This window comes from Carex rostrata, chromosome 29, assembly GCF_964058835.1.
Source record: "Carex rostrata chromosome 29, lpCarRost1.2, whole genome shotgun sequence".
Classification (NCBI taxonomy): domain Eukaryota; kingdom Viridiplantae; phylum Streptophyta; class Magnoliopsida; order Poales; family Cyperaceae; genus Carex; species Carex rostrata.
The window spans coordinates 735,250-754,028 of NC_135946.1; the positions used below are offsets into that span (position 1 = coordinate 735,250).

Genomic DNA, 18,779 nt, shown 5'->3' on the forward strand with positions numbered 1-18,779 from the left:
AGGCAACACCAGTAAGTATTAACTCATGCAAACATGCCCAAAGTGGCTGGGTTTTATTACTGAAAATATGAAATCATACAATAAATTCTAAACAATTTATTACATATCACGATATGACGAATCTTTAGCTGATTAGTTGTTATTGGAGAACTGAGCCTGGAGCCAGTCAACAGTTTTCTTGTCAAGTTGGAATGCCTTGGATAGCACATCATCTGAAATAGGTGGGTTTGACCCAAAAACTGCATTTGCGACAGTGATCAAGCCGGGATTTTGGCTACTCAGACCGGCAAATGCAACAGCAGGGACATTTCCAATGTTGAACTGGAAGTGGATGAGTCCCTCAGGAAAAACAAACACATCACCCTTGTTCAGCACCTTGGAGAAGAGCTTGAAGTTAGGGAATGACGTCACAAATCCGACATACAGGGTGCCCTCAATGACGGTGAGCACTTCAGTTGCTCTGGGGTGGGTGTGTGGTGGGTTGAGACCGCCGTTGGGTGCATAGTCGAGACGAGCAATGGAAATTCCCAGTGTATTGAGTCCGGCAAGTCTTTGCACATTGACCAGGGTGACGTTTGACCCGACGAGATTCTTACTTGTGTCGCCAGCCTTGTCGAGGCCTGAGAAGAAGAAGTCTTCTGGTTTCACGTCAGCAGAGTCCTTGCAAACTAAACCGTTCACAAATACTTTAGAGCTATTGTCAGCAACACAGAAATCTTGAAGTGGGCTAGGGTCAGAAGCGAATGCTTGAGAGCTGGCCAAGGCAAGCAAAGTGAAGAGAAAAAGTGTACAGTAAGCCATTTCTTTCAAGGTTGTGGTTTGTGTAGGCAAGTTGCAAATTGCTATTTGGTTATACAATGTCCAAAGCTTGTGTGGTTATTTATAGTAGCGGGTGCGTATGAAATGTTCCTCACAATTTGGAAATAAAATAAGTGAAGCTGTTGGCTAATTAGTCCATATTTGAAATGTTCTCTGTGAATTGGTCAGGAGCTAAAGATTTTATCTTAGCAGTTAGCATACTTTTTTTGAAACATTGGTAGAAGCAATCAAGGGGAGCAGTTAGCATACGTGGGCCACTAAATAAATGGGAGATGATGGGATGGGGTCAAAGATGTAGACATCTTAATTCAATCTCAGCCATGTAATCCAATTAACAGAGTGTTTGTAATTAATGATCCCGCTCGTTGTCTCGTATGTAACATCAAATATATATGTTGCTTTGCTGGGAGTTTACCATTTACTAGTCAAACATGTACGACACATAGGAAAGTTGGTGCAGTACTACGTAGAAGAACTTGTCCAATCTGTTAGCAATAATATTATGTTTCAATTAACTGCATAATATAATTAATATATATATCTAATAATTTTTGAAAGAACAGTAAACAATATTTTGAACGAGGTTAATTTTAAAATTGAATTATTGCTTTGACTTCATATCTGTGTAAGTCTTGTTTAGATAATCCATATTTTAAATCATTATTGATTATGCCCTTTGATATTTATCCTCTCACATAGATAGATACCTTGATAGTGATATCGGGCATGGACCCTTAGGACAGAGCCAGCTCCCATATGGTTTTAGATGAAGTCCCTTCTCTTAGTTTAGGAGAGTCGGATGATAGGAACATCTCTGATGTCATTGATGAGGCAGCTGGTTTATTGTCTCCTGATTGGTCTTTAGTTGATACCTAGCTCTTCTAATGTTATTGCTCTTATTGATTGATATTAGGGATTTTGATGTTTTTAGTGATGTTAGTTTGATTACATTTTCTGATATACTACTTTGTTTTGTGGTTGCTGATCTTAGTTGGTTGTTGTTCCACTAATTCAGAATAATTGACTTTTTGTATGACCTATATTGTTTCGTAAATAAACAGGTGGGATTCCTCTTTCTTTTTAAAAAAAAAATGTTATACTTTACTTAAAATGAGTTGTATATTTATTATTTTATAATAGTAATATTGAATAAATAATTTTCTTATTTCTAGTAAATATATATTGTGTTATAGCACTACAGCAGAAATACCCTTCTGTGACCGGCCAAATGGGTAGAAGTCTAAATTTAGTTCGAAACATACTCGCTACATGAAAAGCCGCATAGAAATTATTTCACTTAAACAAATATAAAAACGTGTTTCCTCTGTACTCGCTTCTTCCCAATGCGAATACGCCTCTTTTCTTTTTTCGAAGCATCGATCTCCTTTTTCAATACGCTGCGAGAGAGAGAGCAGAGAAAAGCCGCATAGAAATTATTTCACAACGACGGCGCCTCTAGGGTTTCCATTTTGTTGTGCATGAAATGATTGTGCAAGTTTAACAATCTCAGTGAAATGAGTTAGTTGGACCCACTGTCTCAGTACCATTGGTACAGATTCAATGTTTGACCCAGTCGAAGTGTGACATTTTATTCATGCATATCTAGTTATCTACTGAGTATTAATTTTTTTTCCATGTAGGATGAACTAGAGATAGAAGGAAATCTACTGAGTGCTGGGAAATCTGTCAATGACACCTCAATTGATTAACAGCCGGGAAAATAATAACACAAGCACACAGTAACAAGTATCTAGCAATATCTAGCAGATTGTAGTGGTTTATGATGTACATATGCTGCTTGTATTTTTTTCTTTTTACAAATAATTGCAATTTCAGGCATTTTTAATGTTCATAAATTCGTCAACTGATGAAAAAAACATGCAGATGGTTTTCTTCAAGGCAGATTAAGATATAAACTATGTACTCTTTTTTTATAATTTTGAAAAAGAGGGTGTGAAAATGACTTAATTACTGTCATTCTGTTTTGATAAAAGATTGCTATCACAAGAACTTATCTAAATGATATTCCAGAGATAAATTTAACTAAAAGTATCATAATTATACTTAATATAATTAAAAGTTGTAATATAGACACATCTTGTGTCCTTATAAATGAAAAAGTTTCATAGCTAACAAATTGGAAAGAAAAAAAGAAGAAGATAATTTTTATAAAAGGAAAGTTGAAGAAATTATTTTTATAAAACTTGCTCTTTCTCTGATTGGTTCATAACGCAAGCGAAGAAATTAAAACCCAGTGGTTACAAAATAAAGATTGAATTAGTTTCTATTATTACCGAGACAAATGTATTTAGGGTCTCCTTTTTTATTATTTGGCTGCTCATTTCTTCTCGATTTGCTGAATCAATCAGCTGCCTCCATTTTTTAGCAATTTCTTGTGTTGTCTAATTCATTTCAATCTCCTTTCTACTACAAAAAAAAAATCATGATAATTCTTTTAAAAATGTGTAATTGTTTTGGCATATTTTTAGAGTTAAACACTAAGACTCTTGTTTGCTCTCATTATTGATTAATACATTATGAAAAAATCAAATAAAAATTAATCACTTCTAAAGAAAGAAAGTAATCAAAACAATATTTTAATCCCATTGCAACGCACGGGCACTTAACTAGTTATTCAACAAAATAGTCACCCATAAGGTCAGAAGGATTAGTTTATTTTTCCAAAAAATAATATATATGATGAAGATAAAATTAAAAAAATAATATTTATGCGGAAAATCTTACCGTACTAAATTCAACTAATTTTTTGATATTTTCTTCAAATGATACTCAAACCTCAAGGAGTTCACATTGGGTACCAGAATGCAAACTTGTTCTGACAAGAAAAGAATAAAGCATAGTAATAACCATTAGTACTGGTATAAATACATTATTCAGATTCACACCATAATCCTAATCAGACCTCAAATAAATCATTAAACAATTTGTAAAATTTTCAAGGGTACTGGGTACTAGGTAGTTTGCAGTAAGGATTGCTTTTTTTTTTTTTTTGGGTTGTTAAATTACAAAAAGGAGGAGACTATGTAAGAATATCATCTTATGCACAAATATAATCTAAATAATCTTAGTTTTCTACCGAATGTTTTCATGAAGCTTCTCAAAACTTCTGTGAAGAAATATCCACAACTAGCATGTAACAAACTTCAAATGAGAATTGTCTTTACTGATGTTAAAAAAAACAATAGATTCAAGCACCTAATGCCATCTCTACTTCGCTAGGGGTTGAAGATGTAGTCTGAAACAATTTCATCGGGTATTGTTAATTTAGGGAATCGCTGATTTAGGTGAGTTAGATGATGTGTCATTTTTAAATTCCTGAATTTTACCTTTCAGTAATGCAGTCAAGTTCACGCATAAAGGCACAGTTGGTATAAATCTTCGAGTGGTGCCTAAACCAAACTCTCTTCATACATGCACTGCAAATGAAACAGTAATGCAGTCAAGTTGTGCTGACACATCCTGTTCTTCCAAAGTCGGAAAAGAAATTGAGAATATAGGTGAAGAAATTGTGTGGCTACAATACGAAGTGTATGACACTGGAAATGGAATTCCAGGTTTGGATTTACCCCTTTTATTATATACTTTTCCTCTCTTAAAATAAAATGACTGAGTATTGTGTTTATGCGTATGCACAGAAAATGCCATCCCAACTCTGTTTAAACCATACATGCAAGCAAGTGCCGATCATGCATGGAAATATGATGGTACGGGACTGGGACCGGGACTTGCCATTTGCAAACAATTAGTAAGCAACCAATCAAATTTTTTTAACCAATTTAATTTATCGAACACCCACCCCCACAAAAAAAAAAAGAAAAAGAAAAAAAAAAAATAAGTAGATAATACAATTTGCAATAATAGCTTACTGTTATTGTTGAATTTGACACGGAAAGAATGTAATATCAATTTTTTCTGGTTGAATTATTCCCAAATGACAATCTGAATTCTAAATTCTAATAGTATGGAAAATTATCAAACAGGTGGAGCTAATGGAGGGGAATATAACAGTAAATAGCAGAGAGAATGTGGGGTCCACATTCACATTCGTGCTTCCATGTAAAGTGCCTCTTGATAAAGGCCTCTCTGACGATCCTGATGAATCTCCTACTGTTTCGTGTTTCTTCCTCTTTAAGCCAATAACAGTTGAAAAACCAAAATCACCTTGACCAGGCAGCTCACATTTGAAACAAACTGATGGTTTAGACCTTGATATTAAAGAGAATGGGAAAAGCAGGCCAATTAATTAATCAGAGTTGTACCGTTGTGTGCGATCGACCACAGTTCTAATTCTTGATTTTCAAATTGTAATGATCGATTTTTAGAATATTAGCCAATTTTGGCCCATTGTCGACTACCTTATTAAGCACCATTGTAATGATTGATTTTTAGAATAATGTACCTTTTGAATTCCTTTTTAAGTTCCCTGGAACCATTGATCTAACAGGCGGGTATCTGACATGCATGCTAAACATTGTTTGATGTTCCGTATGTAATGATCTAATAAATTTCTTGAGGTGTTGTTTTGTTCAATTGGCCCCTTTGGATTTTGATACTCTTGTCGATAGTCCCATAATTAATGACTAATCCTTGTATAAATATGTTTGAACATCATTTTCAAAGTGCTTTTTCCTTTCGGCCTGACAATTATAAACTCCTAATAATCAGGTGCGTACTGGAAAATCTTCTCTTATCCACTTTAATTACTATATTTCAACTGAGAACTGATTTTAAGGGTTTCTATAAATAACAGTGAAATTCTAACCAAAGAATGAACCATGCAAGTGTGATCACTTCAATAAAGAGGCAACACCAGTAAGTATTAACTCATGCAAACATGCCCAAAGTGGCTGGGTTTTATTACTGAAAATATGAAATCATACAATAAATTCTAAACAATTTATTACATATCACGATATGACGAATCTTTAGCTGATTAGTTGTTATTGGAGAACTGAGCCTGGAGCCAGTCAACAGTTTTCTTGTCAAGTTGGAATGCCTTGGATAGCACATCATCTGAAATAGGTGGGTTTGACCCAAAAACTGCATTTGCGACAGTGACCAAGCCGGGATTTTGGCTACTCAGACCCGCAAATGCAACAGCAGGGACATTTCCAATGTTGAACTGGAAGTGGATGAGTCCCTCAGGAAAAACAAACACATCACCCTTGTTCAGCACCTTGGCGAAGAGCTCGAAGTTAGGGAATGACGTCACAAATCCGACATACAGGGTGCCCTCAATGACGGTGAGCACTTCAGTTGCTCTGGGGTGGGTGTGTGGTGGGTTGAGACCGCCGTTGGGTGCATAGTCGAGACGAGCAATGGAAATTCCCAGTGTATTGAGTCCGGCAAGTCTTTGCACATTGACCAGGGTGACGTTTGACCCGACGAGATTCTTACTTGTGTCGCCAGCCTTGTCGAGGCCTGAGAAGAAGAAGTCTTCTGGTTTCACGTCAGCAGAGTCCTTGCAAACTAAACCGTTCACAAATACTTTAGAGCTATTGTCAGCAACACAGAAATCTTGAAGTGGGCTAGGGTCAGAAGCGAATGCTTGAGAGCTGGCCAAGGCAAGCAAAGTGAAGAGAAAAAGTGTACAGTAAGCCATTTCTTTCAAGGTTGTGGTTTGTGTAGGCAAGTTGCAAATTGCTATTTGGTTATACAATGTCCAAAGCTTGTGTGGTTATTTATAGTAGCGGGTGCTTGAAATGTTCCTCACAATTTGGAAATAAAATAAGTGAAGCTGTTGGCTAATTAGTCCATATTTGAAATGTTCTCTGTGAATTGGTCAGGAGCTAAAGATTTTTTTATCTTAGCCGTTAGCATACTTGGGCCATTAATTAAATTATTGGGAGATGATGGGATGAGGTCAAAGATGTAGACAGCTTAATTCAATCTCAGCTATGTAATCTAATTAACAAAGTGTTTTCAATTAATGATCCCGCTCTTTCGTATGTAAACATCACATATATTAATTATATGTTGCTTTGCTAGGAGTTTACCATTTACTAGTCAAAAATGTGCGACGTAGAAGAGTTGGTGCAGTACTACGTAGAAGAACTTGTCAATCTGTTAGCAACAATTCTATCTTTTGATTAGTTCCCCATTAAGCACATCAGTTAAAATCCGATCCAATTAACTGCATAATATAATCAAAATTAAATGTGTATATACCACAAAATTTTTGAAATTATATTTTGAATGAGCTTAATTTTAAAATTGAATTATGCTTATCGATCATTGAAATATGTTTATGTTTACTCTACTTAAAATGAGTTGTTTATTTATTATTTTATTATAGTATTATTGAATGAACAATTTTCTTATTTCTAGTAATAATATATATAGTGTTGGATTGTATAGAATATTAATTATTGCATGAATATTATTACTTTAATATTCTAATTAATAATTTTATGTACGTTGTTATTAATATTTTTGTTATTAGATGTAATTAATTAGCTGTACTTATAAATATTTTTGTCAATGAAACCTATTAAAATAGGAAGATCTGAGCACCTGAAAATGAGGATTCTATGAATTTGAAGTACGGTTATTAATTATTGATTGAAAGTATATATAACCCGACTATTACGGATTGAATCAAAAACATAGAAAAATGAGGATTCAATTAATGCAACCCATTTACACCCCTATTTGCAATTTATTTTGTTATTTTTTTTTAGGCATACTCTCTCTCATTATGTAATGAAAATGGTTGCTTTTGGATTAAAAAAAAATAGCCATTGTTTATCCGTATTAACATATATTTGATTAATATGTACCTCCCCTAATAATAGGCTTTGGGCCTTTTCAGGCCTCTAACTTTGATTATGTTCTCTCATTAGCGGATAACTTTTTTTCTTTTGTACACAAGTAGACATGCTATTGATGTTATTAATAAAAAGTAGAAACTTATAGACCAATTAATGAAATTGACAATATCCTGTAGGCTTCTTTCTTTGTAAAAGGTATGTCGTAATTAACTTTGATATTCAAAACCTCTCGTTGCAAAGACCCGACCAATAACACGGTAACTTGGAATTGGACTGCAAATGGAACCTACTTGTGCTCCTCAGCATACAAATTCATCCATAACGGAGGTGCATACTACTCAGCATACAACTAAACCATATGGAAGCAGAGGGTTCCAATGAAAATCAGGATATTCATGTGGCTCCTTTTTTGGAATAAAATCCTAACGCAAGAAGTGTTGACCAAAAGGGGATGTATAGTGGATGGAGGATGTTGTTTTCGCAACATCAGTCAGAAAGAAACACATCAAGATCTATTTTGGTAGCGTAGTTATGCCAATAATTTTCGGACGGCTCTAAAAGGGGCATTGAACCTTCCACCGCTCTCAGGGACCACTCTTTGCTTAACATATAGCAAAAGGGACGCAATGGGCTAACTAAACAAGATAGACTGCACAGCATGGGCGGCAGGCACCTGGGCTCTATGGAAATAAAGGAACTGACGAGTTTGAGCTGGGGCCTAGCTCGTTCGCAAGTTGGCGAGCCAGCTCGATGAAGGTATGAATTTGTGTGAATTTGGTATGCATGAATTTATTTTGTGAACTATGCTTGCATGAATGTGGGGATATTATATTTTGGTAGCACGAATTTATTTACAAACTTAATCTATGGTAGTTAACTTTACAATACATTATCTAATACATTTGGACTTTAGGCCCACAAGCTTTCACGAGCTGGCTCGGCTCGCTCGTTGTCAAAACGAGCAAGCCATGAGCTTGGCCTAGCTTGGACCGAGCTGGCTCGTTGCCAGCCCAATTTAAACGACACGATATAATTTAGTCTCCTGTTTTTTTTCTTTTTATTTTTTATTTTTTTGGGCCTCACAATTTCGATGGATTTATAACCTAATTTTTGGGCCTTAGTAGGCCCATATTAGAAGTTGCCCGCGTTCATTATTTACTCGCACTTTCTTTGATCAATCAAATAACTCGCTGCATCCCATTTCTCTTGATCTCGATCCCACATTCCCACTCTACTCTAATCTTCCCTGTTAGAGAGGAAGCCTCACCTGGTAGCTAGCACCACCGTTCTCTCGATCCCTTTCTAAATTCTAGTACTGTCATCCCCGTCAAAGAGAGATGACTTCTTTCCATTATTCTTACGCACCTAAGAGGCACACCTTGTCTGAGCTTCCACAGTTCTCTTCACGATCGCGGGCATCAAATAACTCTACTGGGATTTATTTTTCATTTAAGCAATTAGGAGATTACATTGTTCAATTTTAAACATCTCTACTATTTCAAAATTAGTAGTATTGTTGGAACCGACATAGGAGATTACATTTTTTTCATTTTGCATCAGAGCACATGATATATCATGTGCTGTGATGCAAAATCTTTAACCGGAGTAGTGTTCTGAAATTTTAATTTACGACAATGTCAACATATTTGATGCACACCGTTTTACAGTATGTTGTGGAAGGGATATTACGAAATTAGTTCTTTCGACTTTTAATTAGCATGCATTCTATACACGGTTTGATGTTCCGTATGTAACTGATTTTAACGGTTTCTATAAATAACAGTGAAATTCTAACCAAAGAATGAACCATGCAAGTGTGATCACTTCAATAAAGAGGCAACACCAGTAAGTATTAACTCATGCAAACATGCCCAAAGTGGCTGGGTTTTATTACTGAAAATATGAAATCATACAATAAATTCTAAACAATTTATTACATATCACGATATGACGAATCTTTAGCTGATTAGTTGTTATTGGAGAACTGAGCCTGGAGCCAGTCAACAGTTTTCTTGTCAAGTTGGAATGCCTTGGATAGCACATCATCTGAAATAGGTGGGTTTGACCCAAAAACTGCATTTGCGACAGTGATCAAGCCGGGATTTTGGCTACTCAGACCTGCAAATGCAACAGCAGGGACATTTCCAATGTTGAACTGGAAGTGGATGAGTCCCTCAGGAAAAACAAACACATCACCCTTGTTCAACACCTTGGAGAAGAGCTTGAAGTTAGGGAATGACGTCACAAATCCGACATACAGGGTGCCCTCAATGACGGTGAGCACTTCAGTTGCTCTGGGGTGGGTGTGTGGTGGGTTGAGACCGCCGTTGGGTGCATAGTCGAGACGAGCAATGGAAATTCCCAGTGTATTGAGTCCGGCAAGTCTTTGCACATTGACCAGGGTGACGTTTGACCCGACGAGATTCTTACTTGTGTCGCCAGCCTTGTCGAGGCCTGAGAAGAAGAAGTCTTCTGGTTTCACGTCAGCAGAGTCCTTGCAAACTAAACCGTTCACAAATACTTTAGAGCTATTGTCAGCAACACAGAAATCTTGAAGTGGGCTAGGGTCAGAAGCGAATGCTTGAGAGCTGGCCAAGGCAAGCAAAGTGAAGAGAAAAAGTGTACAGTAAGCCATTTCTTTCAAGGTTGTGGTTTGTGTAGGCAAGTTGCAAATTGCTATTTGGTTATACAATGTCCAAAGCTTGTGTGGTTATTTATAGTAGCGGGTGCGTATGAAATGTTCCTCACAATTTGGAAATAAAATAAGTGAAGCTGTTGGCTAATTAGTCCATATTTGAAATGTTCTCTGTGAATTGGTCAGGAGCTAAAGATTTTATCTTAGCAGTTAGCATACTTTTTTTGAAACATTGGTAGAAGCAATCAAGGGGAGCAGTTAGCATACGTGGGCCACTAAATAAATGGGAGATGATGGGATGGGGTCAAAGATGTAGACATCTTAATTCAATCTCAGCCATGTAATCCAATTAACAGAGTGTTTGTAATTAATGATCCCGCTCGTTGTCTCGTATGTAACATCAAATATATATGTTGCTTTGCTGGGAGTTTACCATTTACTAGTCAAACATGTACGACACATAGGAAAGTTGGTGCAGTACTACGTAGAAGAACTTGTCCAATCTGTTAGCAATAATATTATGTTTCAATTAACTGCATAATATAATTAATATATATATCTAATAATTTTTGAAAGAACAGTAAACAATATTTTGAACGAGGTTAATTTTAAAATTGAATTATTGCTTTGACTTCATATCTGTGTAAGTCTTGTTTAGATAATCCATATTTTAAATCATTATTGATTATGCCCTTTGATATTTATCCTCTCACATAGATAGATACCTTGATAGTGATATCGGGCATGGACCCTTAGGACAGAGCCAGCTCCCATATGGTTTTAGATGAAGTCCCTTCTCTTAGTTTAGGAGAGTCGGATGATAGGAACATCTCTGATGTCATTGATGAGGCAGCTGGTTTATTGTCTCCTGATTGGTCTTTAGTTGATACCTAGCTCTTCTAATGTTATTGCTCTTATTGATTGATATTAGGGATTTTGATGTTTTTAGTGATGTTAGTTTGATTACATTTTCTGATATACTACTTTGTTTTGTGGTTGCTGATCTTAGTTGGTTGTTGTTCCACTAATTCAGAATAATTGACTTTTTGTATGACCTATATTGTTTCGTAAATAAACAGGTGGGATTCCTCTTTCTTTTTAAAAAAAAAATGTTATACTTTACTTAAAATGAGTTGTATATTTATTATTTTATAATAGTAATATTGAATAAATAATTTTCTTATTTCTAGTAAATATATATTGTGTTATAGCACTACAGCAGAAATACCCTTCTGTGACCGGCCAAATGGGTAGAAGTCTAAATTTAGTTCGAAACATACTCGCTACATGAAAAGCCGCATAGAAATTATTTCACTTAAACAAATATAAAAACGTGTTTCCTCTGTACTCGCTTCTTCCCAATGCGAATACGCCTCTTTTCTTTTTTCGAAGCATCGATCTCCTTTTTCAATACGCTGCGAGAGAGAGAGCAGAGAAAAGCCGCATAGAAATTATTTCACAACGACGGCGCCTCTAGGGTTTCCATTTTGTTGTGCATGAAATGATTGTGCAAGTTTAACAATCTCAGTGAAATGAGTTAGTTGGACCCACTGTCTCAGTACCATTGGTACAGATTCAATGTTTGACCCAGTCGAAGTGTGACATTTTATTCATGCATATCTAGTTATCTACTGAGTATTAATTTTTTTTCCATGTAGGATGAACTAGAGATAGAAGGAAATCTACTGAGTGCTGGGAAATCTGTCAATGACACCTCAATTGATTAACAGCCGGGAAAATAATAACACAAGCACACAGTAACAAGTATCTAGCAATATCTAGCAGATTGTAGTGGTTTATGATGTACATATGCTGCTTGTATTTTTTTCTTTTTACAAATAATTGCAATTTCAGGCATTTTTAATGTTCATAAATTCGTCAACTGATGAAAAAAACATGCAGATGGTTTTCTTCAAGGCAGATTAAGATATAAACTATGTACTCTTTTTTTATAATTTTGAAAAAGAGGGTGTGAAAATGACTTAATTACTGTCATTCTGTTTTGATAAAAGATTGCTATCACAAGAACTTATCTAAATGATATTCCAGAGATAAATTTAACTAAAAGTATCATAATTATACTTAATATAATTAAAAGTTGTAATATAGACACATCTTGTGTCCTTATAAATGAAAAAGTTTCATAGCTAACAAATTGGAAAGAAAAAAAGAAGAAGATAATTTTTATAAAAGGAAAGTTGAAGAAATTATTTTTATAAAACTTGCTCTTTCTCTGATTGGTTCATAACGCAAGCGAAGAAATTAAAACCCAGTGGTTACAAAATAAAGATTGAATTAGTTTCTATTATTACCGAGACAAATGTATTTAGGGTCTCCTTTTTTATTATTTGGCTGCTCATTTCTTCTCGATTTGCTGAATCAATCAGCTGCCTCCATTTTTTAGCAATTTCTTGTGTTGTCTAATTCATTTCAATCTCCTTTCTACTACAAAAAAAAAATCATGATAATTCTTTTAAAAATGTGTAATTGTTTTGGCATATTTTTAGAGTTAAACACTAAGACTCTTGTTTGCTCTCATTATTGATTAATACATTATGAAAAAATCAAATAAAAATTAATCACTTCTAAAGAAAGAAAGTAATCAAAACAATATTTTAATCCCATTGCAACGCACGGGCACTTAACTAGTTATTCAACAAAATAGTCACCCATAAGGTCAGAAGGATTAGTTTATTTTTCCAAAAAATAATATATATGATGAAGATAAAATTAAAAAAATAATATTTATGCGGAAAATCTTACCGTACTAAATTCAACTAATTTTTTGATATTTTCTTCAAATGATACTCAAACCTCAAGGAGTTCACATTGGGTACCAGAATGCAAACTTGTTCTGACAAGAAAAGAATAAAGCATAGTAATAACCATTAGTACTGGTATAAATACATTATTCAGATTCACACCATAATCCTAATCAGACCTCAAATAAATCATTAAACAATTTGTAAAATTTTCAAGGGTACTGGGTACTAGGTAGTTTGCAGTAAGGATTGCTTTTTTTTTTTTTTTGGGTTGTTAAATTACAAAAAGGAGGAGACTATGTAAGAATATCATCTTATGCACAAATATAATCTAAATAATCTTAGTTTTCTACCGAATGTTTTCATGAAGCTTCTCAAAACTTCTGTGAAGAAATATCCACAACTAGCATGTAACAAACTTCAAATGAGAATTGTCTTTACTGATGTTAAAAAAAACAATAGATTCAAGCACCTAATGCCATCTCTACTTCGCTAGGGGTTGAAGATGTAGTCTGAAACAATTTCATCGGGTATTGTTAATTTAGGGAATCGCTGATTTAGGTGAGTTAGATGATGTGTCATTTTTAAATTCCTGAATTTTACCTTTCAGTAATGCAGTCAAGTTCACGCATAAAGGCACAGTTGGTATAAATCTTCGAGTGGTGCCTAAACCAAACTCTCTTCATACATGCACTGCAAATGAAACAGTAATGCAGTCAAGTTGTGCTGACACATCCTGTTCTTCCAAAGTCGGAAAAGAAATTGAGAATATAGGTGAAGAAATTGTGTGGCTACAATACGAAGTGTATGACACTGGAAATGGAATTCCAGGTTTGGATTTACCCCTTTTATTATATACTTTTCCTCTCTTAAAATAAAATGACTGAGTATTGTGTTTATGCGTATGCACAGAAAATGCCATCCCAACTCTGTTTAAACCATACATGCAAGCAAGTGCCGATCATGCATGGAAATATGATGGTACGGGACTGGGACCGGGACTTGCCATTTGCAAACAATTAGTAAGCAACCAATCAAATTTTTTTAACCAATTTAATTTATCGAACACCCACCCCCACAAAAAAAAAAAGAAAAAGAAAAAAAAAAAATAAGTAGATAATACAATTTGCAATAATAGCTTACTGTTATTGTTGAATTTGACACGGAAAGAATGTAATATCAATTTTTTCTGGTTGAATTATTCCCAAATGACAATCTGAATTCTAAATTCTAATAGTATGGAAAATTATCAAACAGGTGGAGCTAATGGAGGGGAATATAACAGTAAATAGCAGAGAGAATGTGGGGTCCACATTCACATTCGTGCTTCCATGTAAAGTGCCTCTTGATAAAGGCCTCTCTGACGATCCTGATGAATCTCCTACTGTTTCGTGTTTCTTCCTCTTTAAGCCAATAACAGTTGAAAAACCAAAATCACCTTGACCAGGCAGCTCACATTTGAAACAAACTGATGGTTTAGACCTTGATATTAAAGAGAATGGGAAAAGCAGGCCAATTAATTAATCAGAGTTGTACCGTTGTGTGCGATCGACCACAGTTCTAATTCTTGATTTTCAAATTGTAATGATCGATTTTTAGAATATTAGCCAATTTTGGCCCATTGTCGACTACCTTATTAAGCACCATTGTAATGATTGATTTTTAGAATAATGTACCTTTTGAATTCCTTTTTAAGTTCCCTGGAACCATTGATCTAACAGGCGGGTATCTGACATGCATGCTAAACATTGTTTGATGTTCCGTATGTAATGATCTAATAAATTTCTTGAGGTGTTGTTTTGTTCAATTGGCCCCTTTGGATTTTGATACTCTTGTCGATAGTCCCATAATTAATGACTAATCCTTGTATAAATATGTTTGAACATCATTTTCAAAGTGCTTTTTCCTTTCGGCCTGACAATTATAAACTCCTAATAATCAGGTGCGTACTGGAAAATCTTCTCTTATCCACTTTAATTACTATATTTCAACTGAGAACTGATTTTAAGGGTTTCTATAAATAACAGTGAAATTCTAACCAAAGAATGAACCATGCAAGTGTGATCACTTCAATAAAGAGGCAACACCAGTAAGTATTAACTCATGCAAACATGCCCAAAGTGGCTGGGTTTTATTACTGAAAATATGAAATCATACAATAAATTCTAAACAATTTATTACATATCACGATATGACGAATCTTTAGCTGATTAGTTGTTATTGGAGAACTGAGCCTGGAGCCAGTCAACAGTTTTCTTGTCAAGTTGGAATGCCTTGGATAGCACATCATCTGAAATAGGTGGGTTTGACCCAAAAACTGCATTTGCGACAGTGACCAAGCCGGGATTTTGGCTACTCAGACCCGCAAATGCAACAGCAGGGACATTTCCAATGTTGAACTGGAAGTGGATGAGTCCCTCAGGAAAAACAAACACATCACCCTTGTTCAGCACCTTGGCGAAGAGCTCGAAGTTAGGGAATGACGTCACAAATCCGACATACAGGGTGCCCTCAATGACGGTGAGCACTTCAGTTGCTCTGGGGTGGGTGTGTGGTGGGTTGAGACCGCCGTTGGGTGCATAGTCGAGACGAGCAATGGAAATTCCCAGTGTATTGAGTCCGGCAAGTCTTTGCACATTGACCAGGGTGACGTTTGACCCGACGAGATTCTTACTTGTGTCGCCAGCCTTGTCGAGGCCTGAGAAGAAGAAGTCTTCTGGTTTCACGTCAGCAGAGTCCTTGCAAACTAAACCGTTCACAAATACTTTAGAGCTATTGTCAGCAACACAGAAATCTTGAAGTGGGCTAGGGTCAGAAGCGAATGCTTGAGAGCTGGCCAAGGCAAGCAAAGTGAAGAGAAAAAGTGTACAGTAAGCCATTTCTTTCAAGGTTGTGGTTTGTGTAGGCAAGTTGCAAATTGCTATTTGGTTATACAATGTCCAAAGCTTGTGTGGTTATTTATAGTAGCGGGTGCTTGAAATGTTCCTCACAATTTGGAAATAAAATAAGTGAAGCTGTTGGCTAATTAGTCCATATTTGAAATGTTCTCTGTGAATTGGTCAGGAGCTAAAGATTTTTTTATCTTAGCCGTTAGCATACTTGGGCCATTAATTAAATTATTGGGAGATGATGGGATGAGGTCAAAGATGTAGACAGCTTAATTCAATCTCAGCTATGTAATCTAATTAACAAAGTGTTTTCAATTAATGATCCCGCTCTTTCGTATGTAAACATCACATATATTAATTATATGTTGCTTTGCTAGGAGTTTACCATTTACTAGTCAAAAATGTGCGACGTAGAAGAGTTGGTGCAGTACTACGTAGAAGAACTTGTCAATCTGTTAGCAACAATTCTATCTTTTGATTAGTTCCCCATTAAGCACATCAGTTAAAATCCGATCCAATTAACTGCATAATATAATCAAAATTAAATGTGTATATACCACAAAATTTTTGAAATTATATTTTGAATGAGCTTAATTTTAAAATTGAATTATGCTTATCGATCATTGAAATATGTTTATGTTTACTCTACTTAAAATGAGTTGTTTATTTATTATTTTATTATAGTATTATTGAATGAACAATTTTCTTATTTCTAGTAATAATATATATAGTGTTGGATTGTATAGAATATTAATTATTGCATGAATATTATTACTTTAATATTCTAATTAATAATTTTATGTACGTTGTTATTAATATTTTTGTTATTAGATGTAATTAATTAGCTGTACTTATAAATATTTTTGTCAATGAAACCTATTAAAATAGGAAGATCTGAGCACCTGAAAATGAGGATTCTATGAATTTGAAGTACGGTTATTAATTATTGATTGAAAGTATATATAACCCGACTATTACGGATTGAATCAAAAACATAGAAAAATGAGGATTCAATTAATGCAACCCATTTACACCCCTATTTGCAATTTATTTTGTTATTTTTTTTTAGGCATACTCTCTCTCATTATGTAATGAAAATGGTTGCTTTTGGATTAAAAAAAAATAGCCATTGTTTATCCGTATTAACATATATTTGATTAATATGTACCTCCCCTAATAATAGGCTTTGGGCCTTTTCAGGCCTCTAACTTTGATTATGTTCTCTCATTAGCGGATAACTTTTTTTCTTTTGTACACAAGTAGACATGCTATTGATGTTATTAATAAAAAGTAGAAACTTATAGACCAATTAATGAAATTGACAATATCCTGTAGGCTTCTTTCTTTGTAAAAGGTATGTCGTAATTAACTTTGATATTCAAAACCTCTCGTTGCAAAGACCCGACCAATAACACGGTAACTTGGAATTGGACTGCAAATGGAACCTACTTGTGCTCCTCAGCATACAAATTCATCCATAACGGAGGTGCATACTACTCAGCATACAACTAAACCATATGGAAGCAGAGGGTTCCAATGAAAATCAGGATATTCATGTGGCTCCTTTTTTGGAATAAAATCCTAACGCAAGAAGTGTTGACCAAAAGGGGATGTATAGTGGATGGAGGATGTTGTTTTCGCAACATCAGTCAGAAAGAAACACATCAAGATCTATTTTGGTAGCGTAGTTATGCCAATAATTTTCGGATGGCTCTAAAAGGGGCATTGAACCTTCCACCGCTCTCAGGGACCACTCTTTGCTTAACATATAGCAAAAGGGACGCAATGGGCTAACTAAACAAGATAGACTGCACAGCATGGGCGGCAGGCACCTGGGCTCTATGGAAATAAAGGAACTGACGAGTTTGAGCTGGGGCCTAGCTCGTTCGCAAGTTGGCGAGCCAGCTCGATGAAGGTATGAATTTGTGTGAATTTGGTATGCATGAATTTATTTTGTGAACTATGCTTGCATGAATGTGGGGATATTATATTTTGGTAGCACGAATTTATTTACAAACTTAATCTATGGTAGTTAACTTTACAATACATTATCTAATACATTTGGACTTTAGGCCCACAAGCTTTCACGAGCTGGCTCGGCTCGCTCGTTGTCAAAACGAGCAAGCCATGAGCTTGGCCTAGCTTGGACCGAGCTGGCTCGTTGCCAGCCCAATTTAAACGACACGATATAATTTAGTCTCCTGTTTTTTTTCTTTTTATTTTTTATTTTTTTGGGCCTCACAATTTCGATGGATTTATAACCTAATTTTTGGGCCTTAGTAGGCCCATATTAGAAGTTGCCCGCGTTCATTATTTACTCGCACTTTCTTTGATCAATCAAATAACTCGCTGCATCCCATTTCTCTTGATCTCGATCCCACATTCCCACTCTACTCTAATCTTCCCTGTTAGAGAGGAAGCCTCACCTGGTAGCTAGCACCACCGTTCTCTCGATCCCTTTCTAAATTCTAGTACTGTCATCCCCGTCAAAGAGAGATGACTTCTTTCCATTATTCTTACGCACCTAAGAGGCACACCTTGTCTGAGCTTCCACAGTTCTCTTCACGATCGCGGGCATCAAATAACTCTACTGGGATTTATTTTTCATTTAAGCAATTAGGAGATTACATTGTTCAATTTTAAACATCTCTACTATTTCAAAATTAGTAGTATTGTTGGAACCGACATAGGAGATTACATTTTTTTCATTTTGCATCAGAGCACATGATATATCATGTGCTGTGATGCAAAATCTTTAACCGGAGTAGTGTTCTGAAATTTTAATTTACGACAATGTCAACATATTTGATGCACACCGTTTTACAGTATGTTGTGGAAGGGATATTACGAAATTAGTTCTTTCGACTTTTAATTAGCATGCATT

The 18,779-nt window shown here is 35.3% G+C and overlaps 2 protein-coding genes and 4 pseudogenes across 2 annotated transcripts; 2 read left to right on the forward strand and 4 right to left on the reverse strand.

Annotated features, from left to right (window-relative positions):
• Positions 1-18: 18 nt before the first annotated feature.
• LOC144546295 (putative germin-like protein 2-1 pseudogene) lies at positions 19-805 on the reverse strand (annotated as a pseudogene).
• Positions 806-4,163: 3,358 nt separating this feature from the next.
• On the forward strand, positions 4,164-5,093 carry LOC144546531 (putative histidine kinase 1). Its single transcript, XM_078295079.1, has 3 exons — positions 4,164-4,394; positions 4,476-4,585; positions 4,821-5,093. The coding sequence occupies exons 1-3, from the start codon at positions 4,274-4,276 to the stop codon at positions 5,004-5,006; spliced, it is 417 nt and encodes a 138-aa protein (XP_078151205.1). The 5' UTR covers positions 4,164-4,273; the 3' UTR covers positions 5,007-5,093.
• A 566-nt stretch (positions 5,094-5,659) lies between these two features.
• On the reverse strand, positions 5,660-6,446 carry LOC144546374 (putative germin-like protein 2-1 pseudogene; annotated as a pseudogene).
• A 3,016-nt stretch (positions 6,447-9,462) lies between these two features.
• On the reverse strand, positions 9,463-10,249 carry LOC144546294 (putative germin-like protein 2-1 pseudogene; annotated as a pseudogene).
• Positions 10,250-13,607: 3,358 nt separating this feature from the next.
• LOC144546530 (putative histidine kinase 1) lies at positions 13,608-14,537 on the forward strand. Its single transcript, XM_078295078.1, has 3 exons — positions 13,608-13,838; positions 13,920-14,029; positions 14,265-14,537. Exons 1-3 carry the CDS (start codon positions 13,718-13,720, stop codon positions 14,448-14,450), a joined length of 417 nt encoding a protein of 138 aa, XP_078151204.1. The 5' UTR covers positions 13,608-13,717; the 3' UTR covers positions 14,451-14,537.
• Positions 14,538-15,103: 566 nt separating this feature from the next.
• Positions 15,104-15,890, reverse strand: LOC144546386 (putative germin-like protein 2-1 pseudogene; annotated as a pseudogene).
• Positions 15,891-18,779: the final 2,889 nt, after the last annotated feature.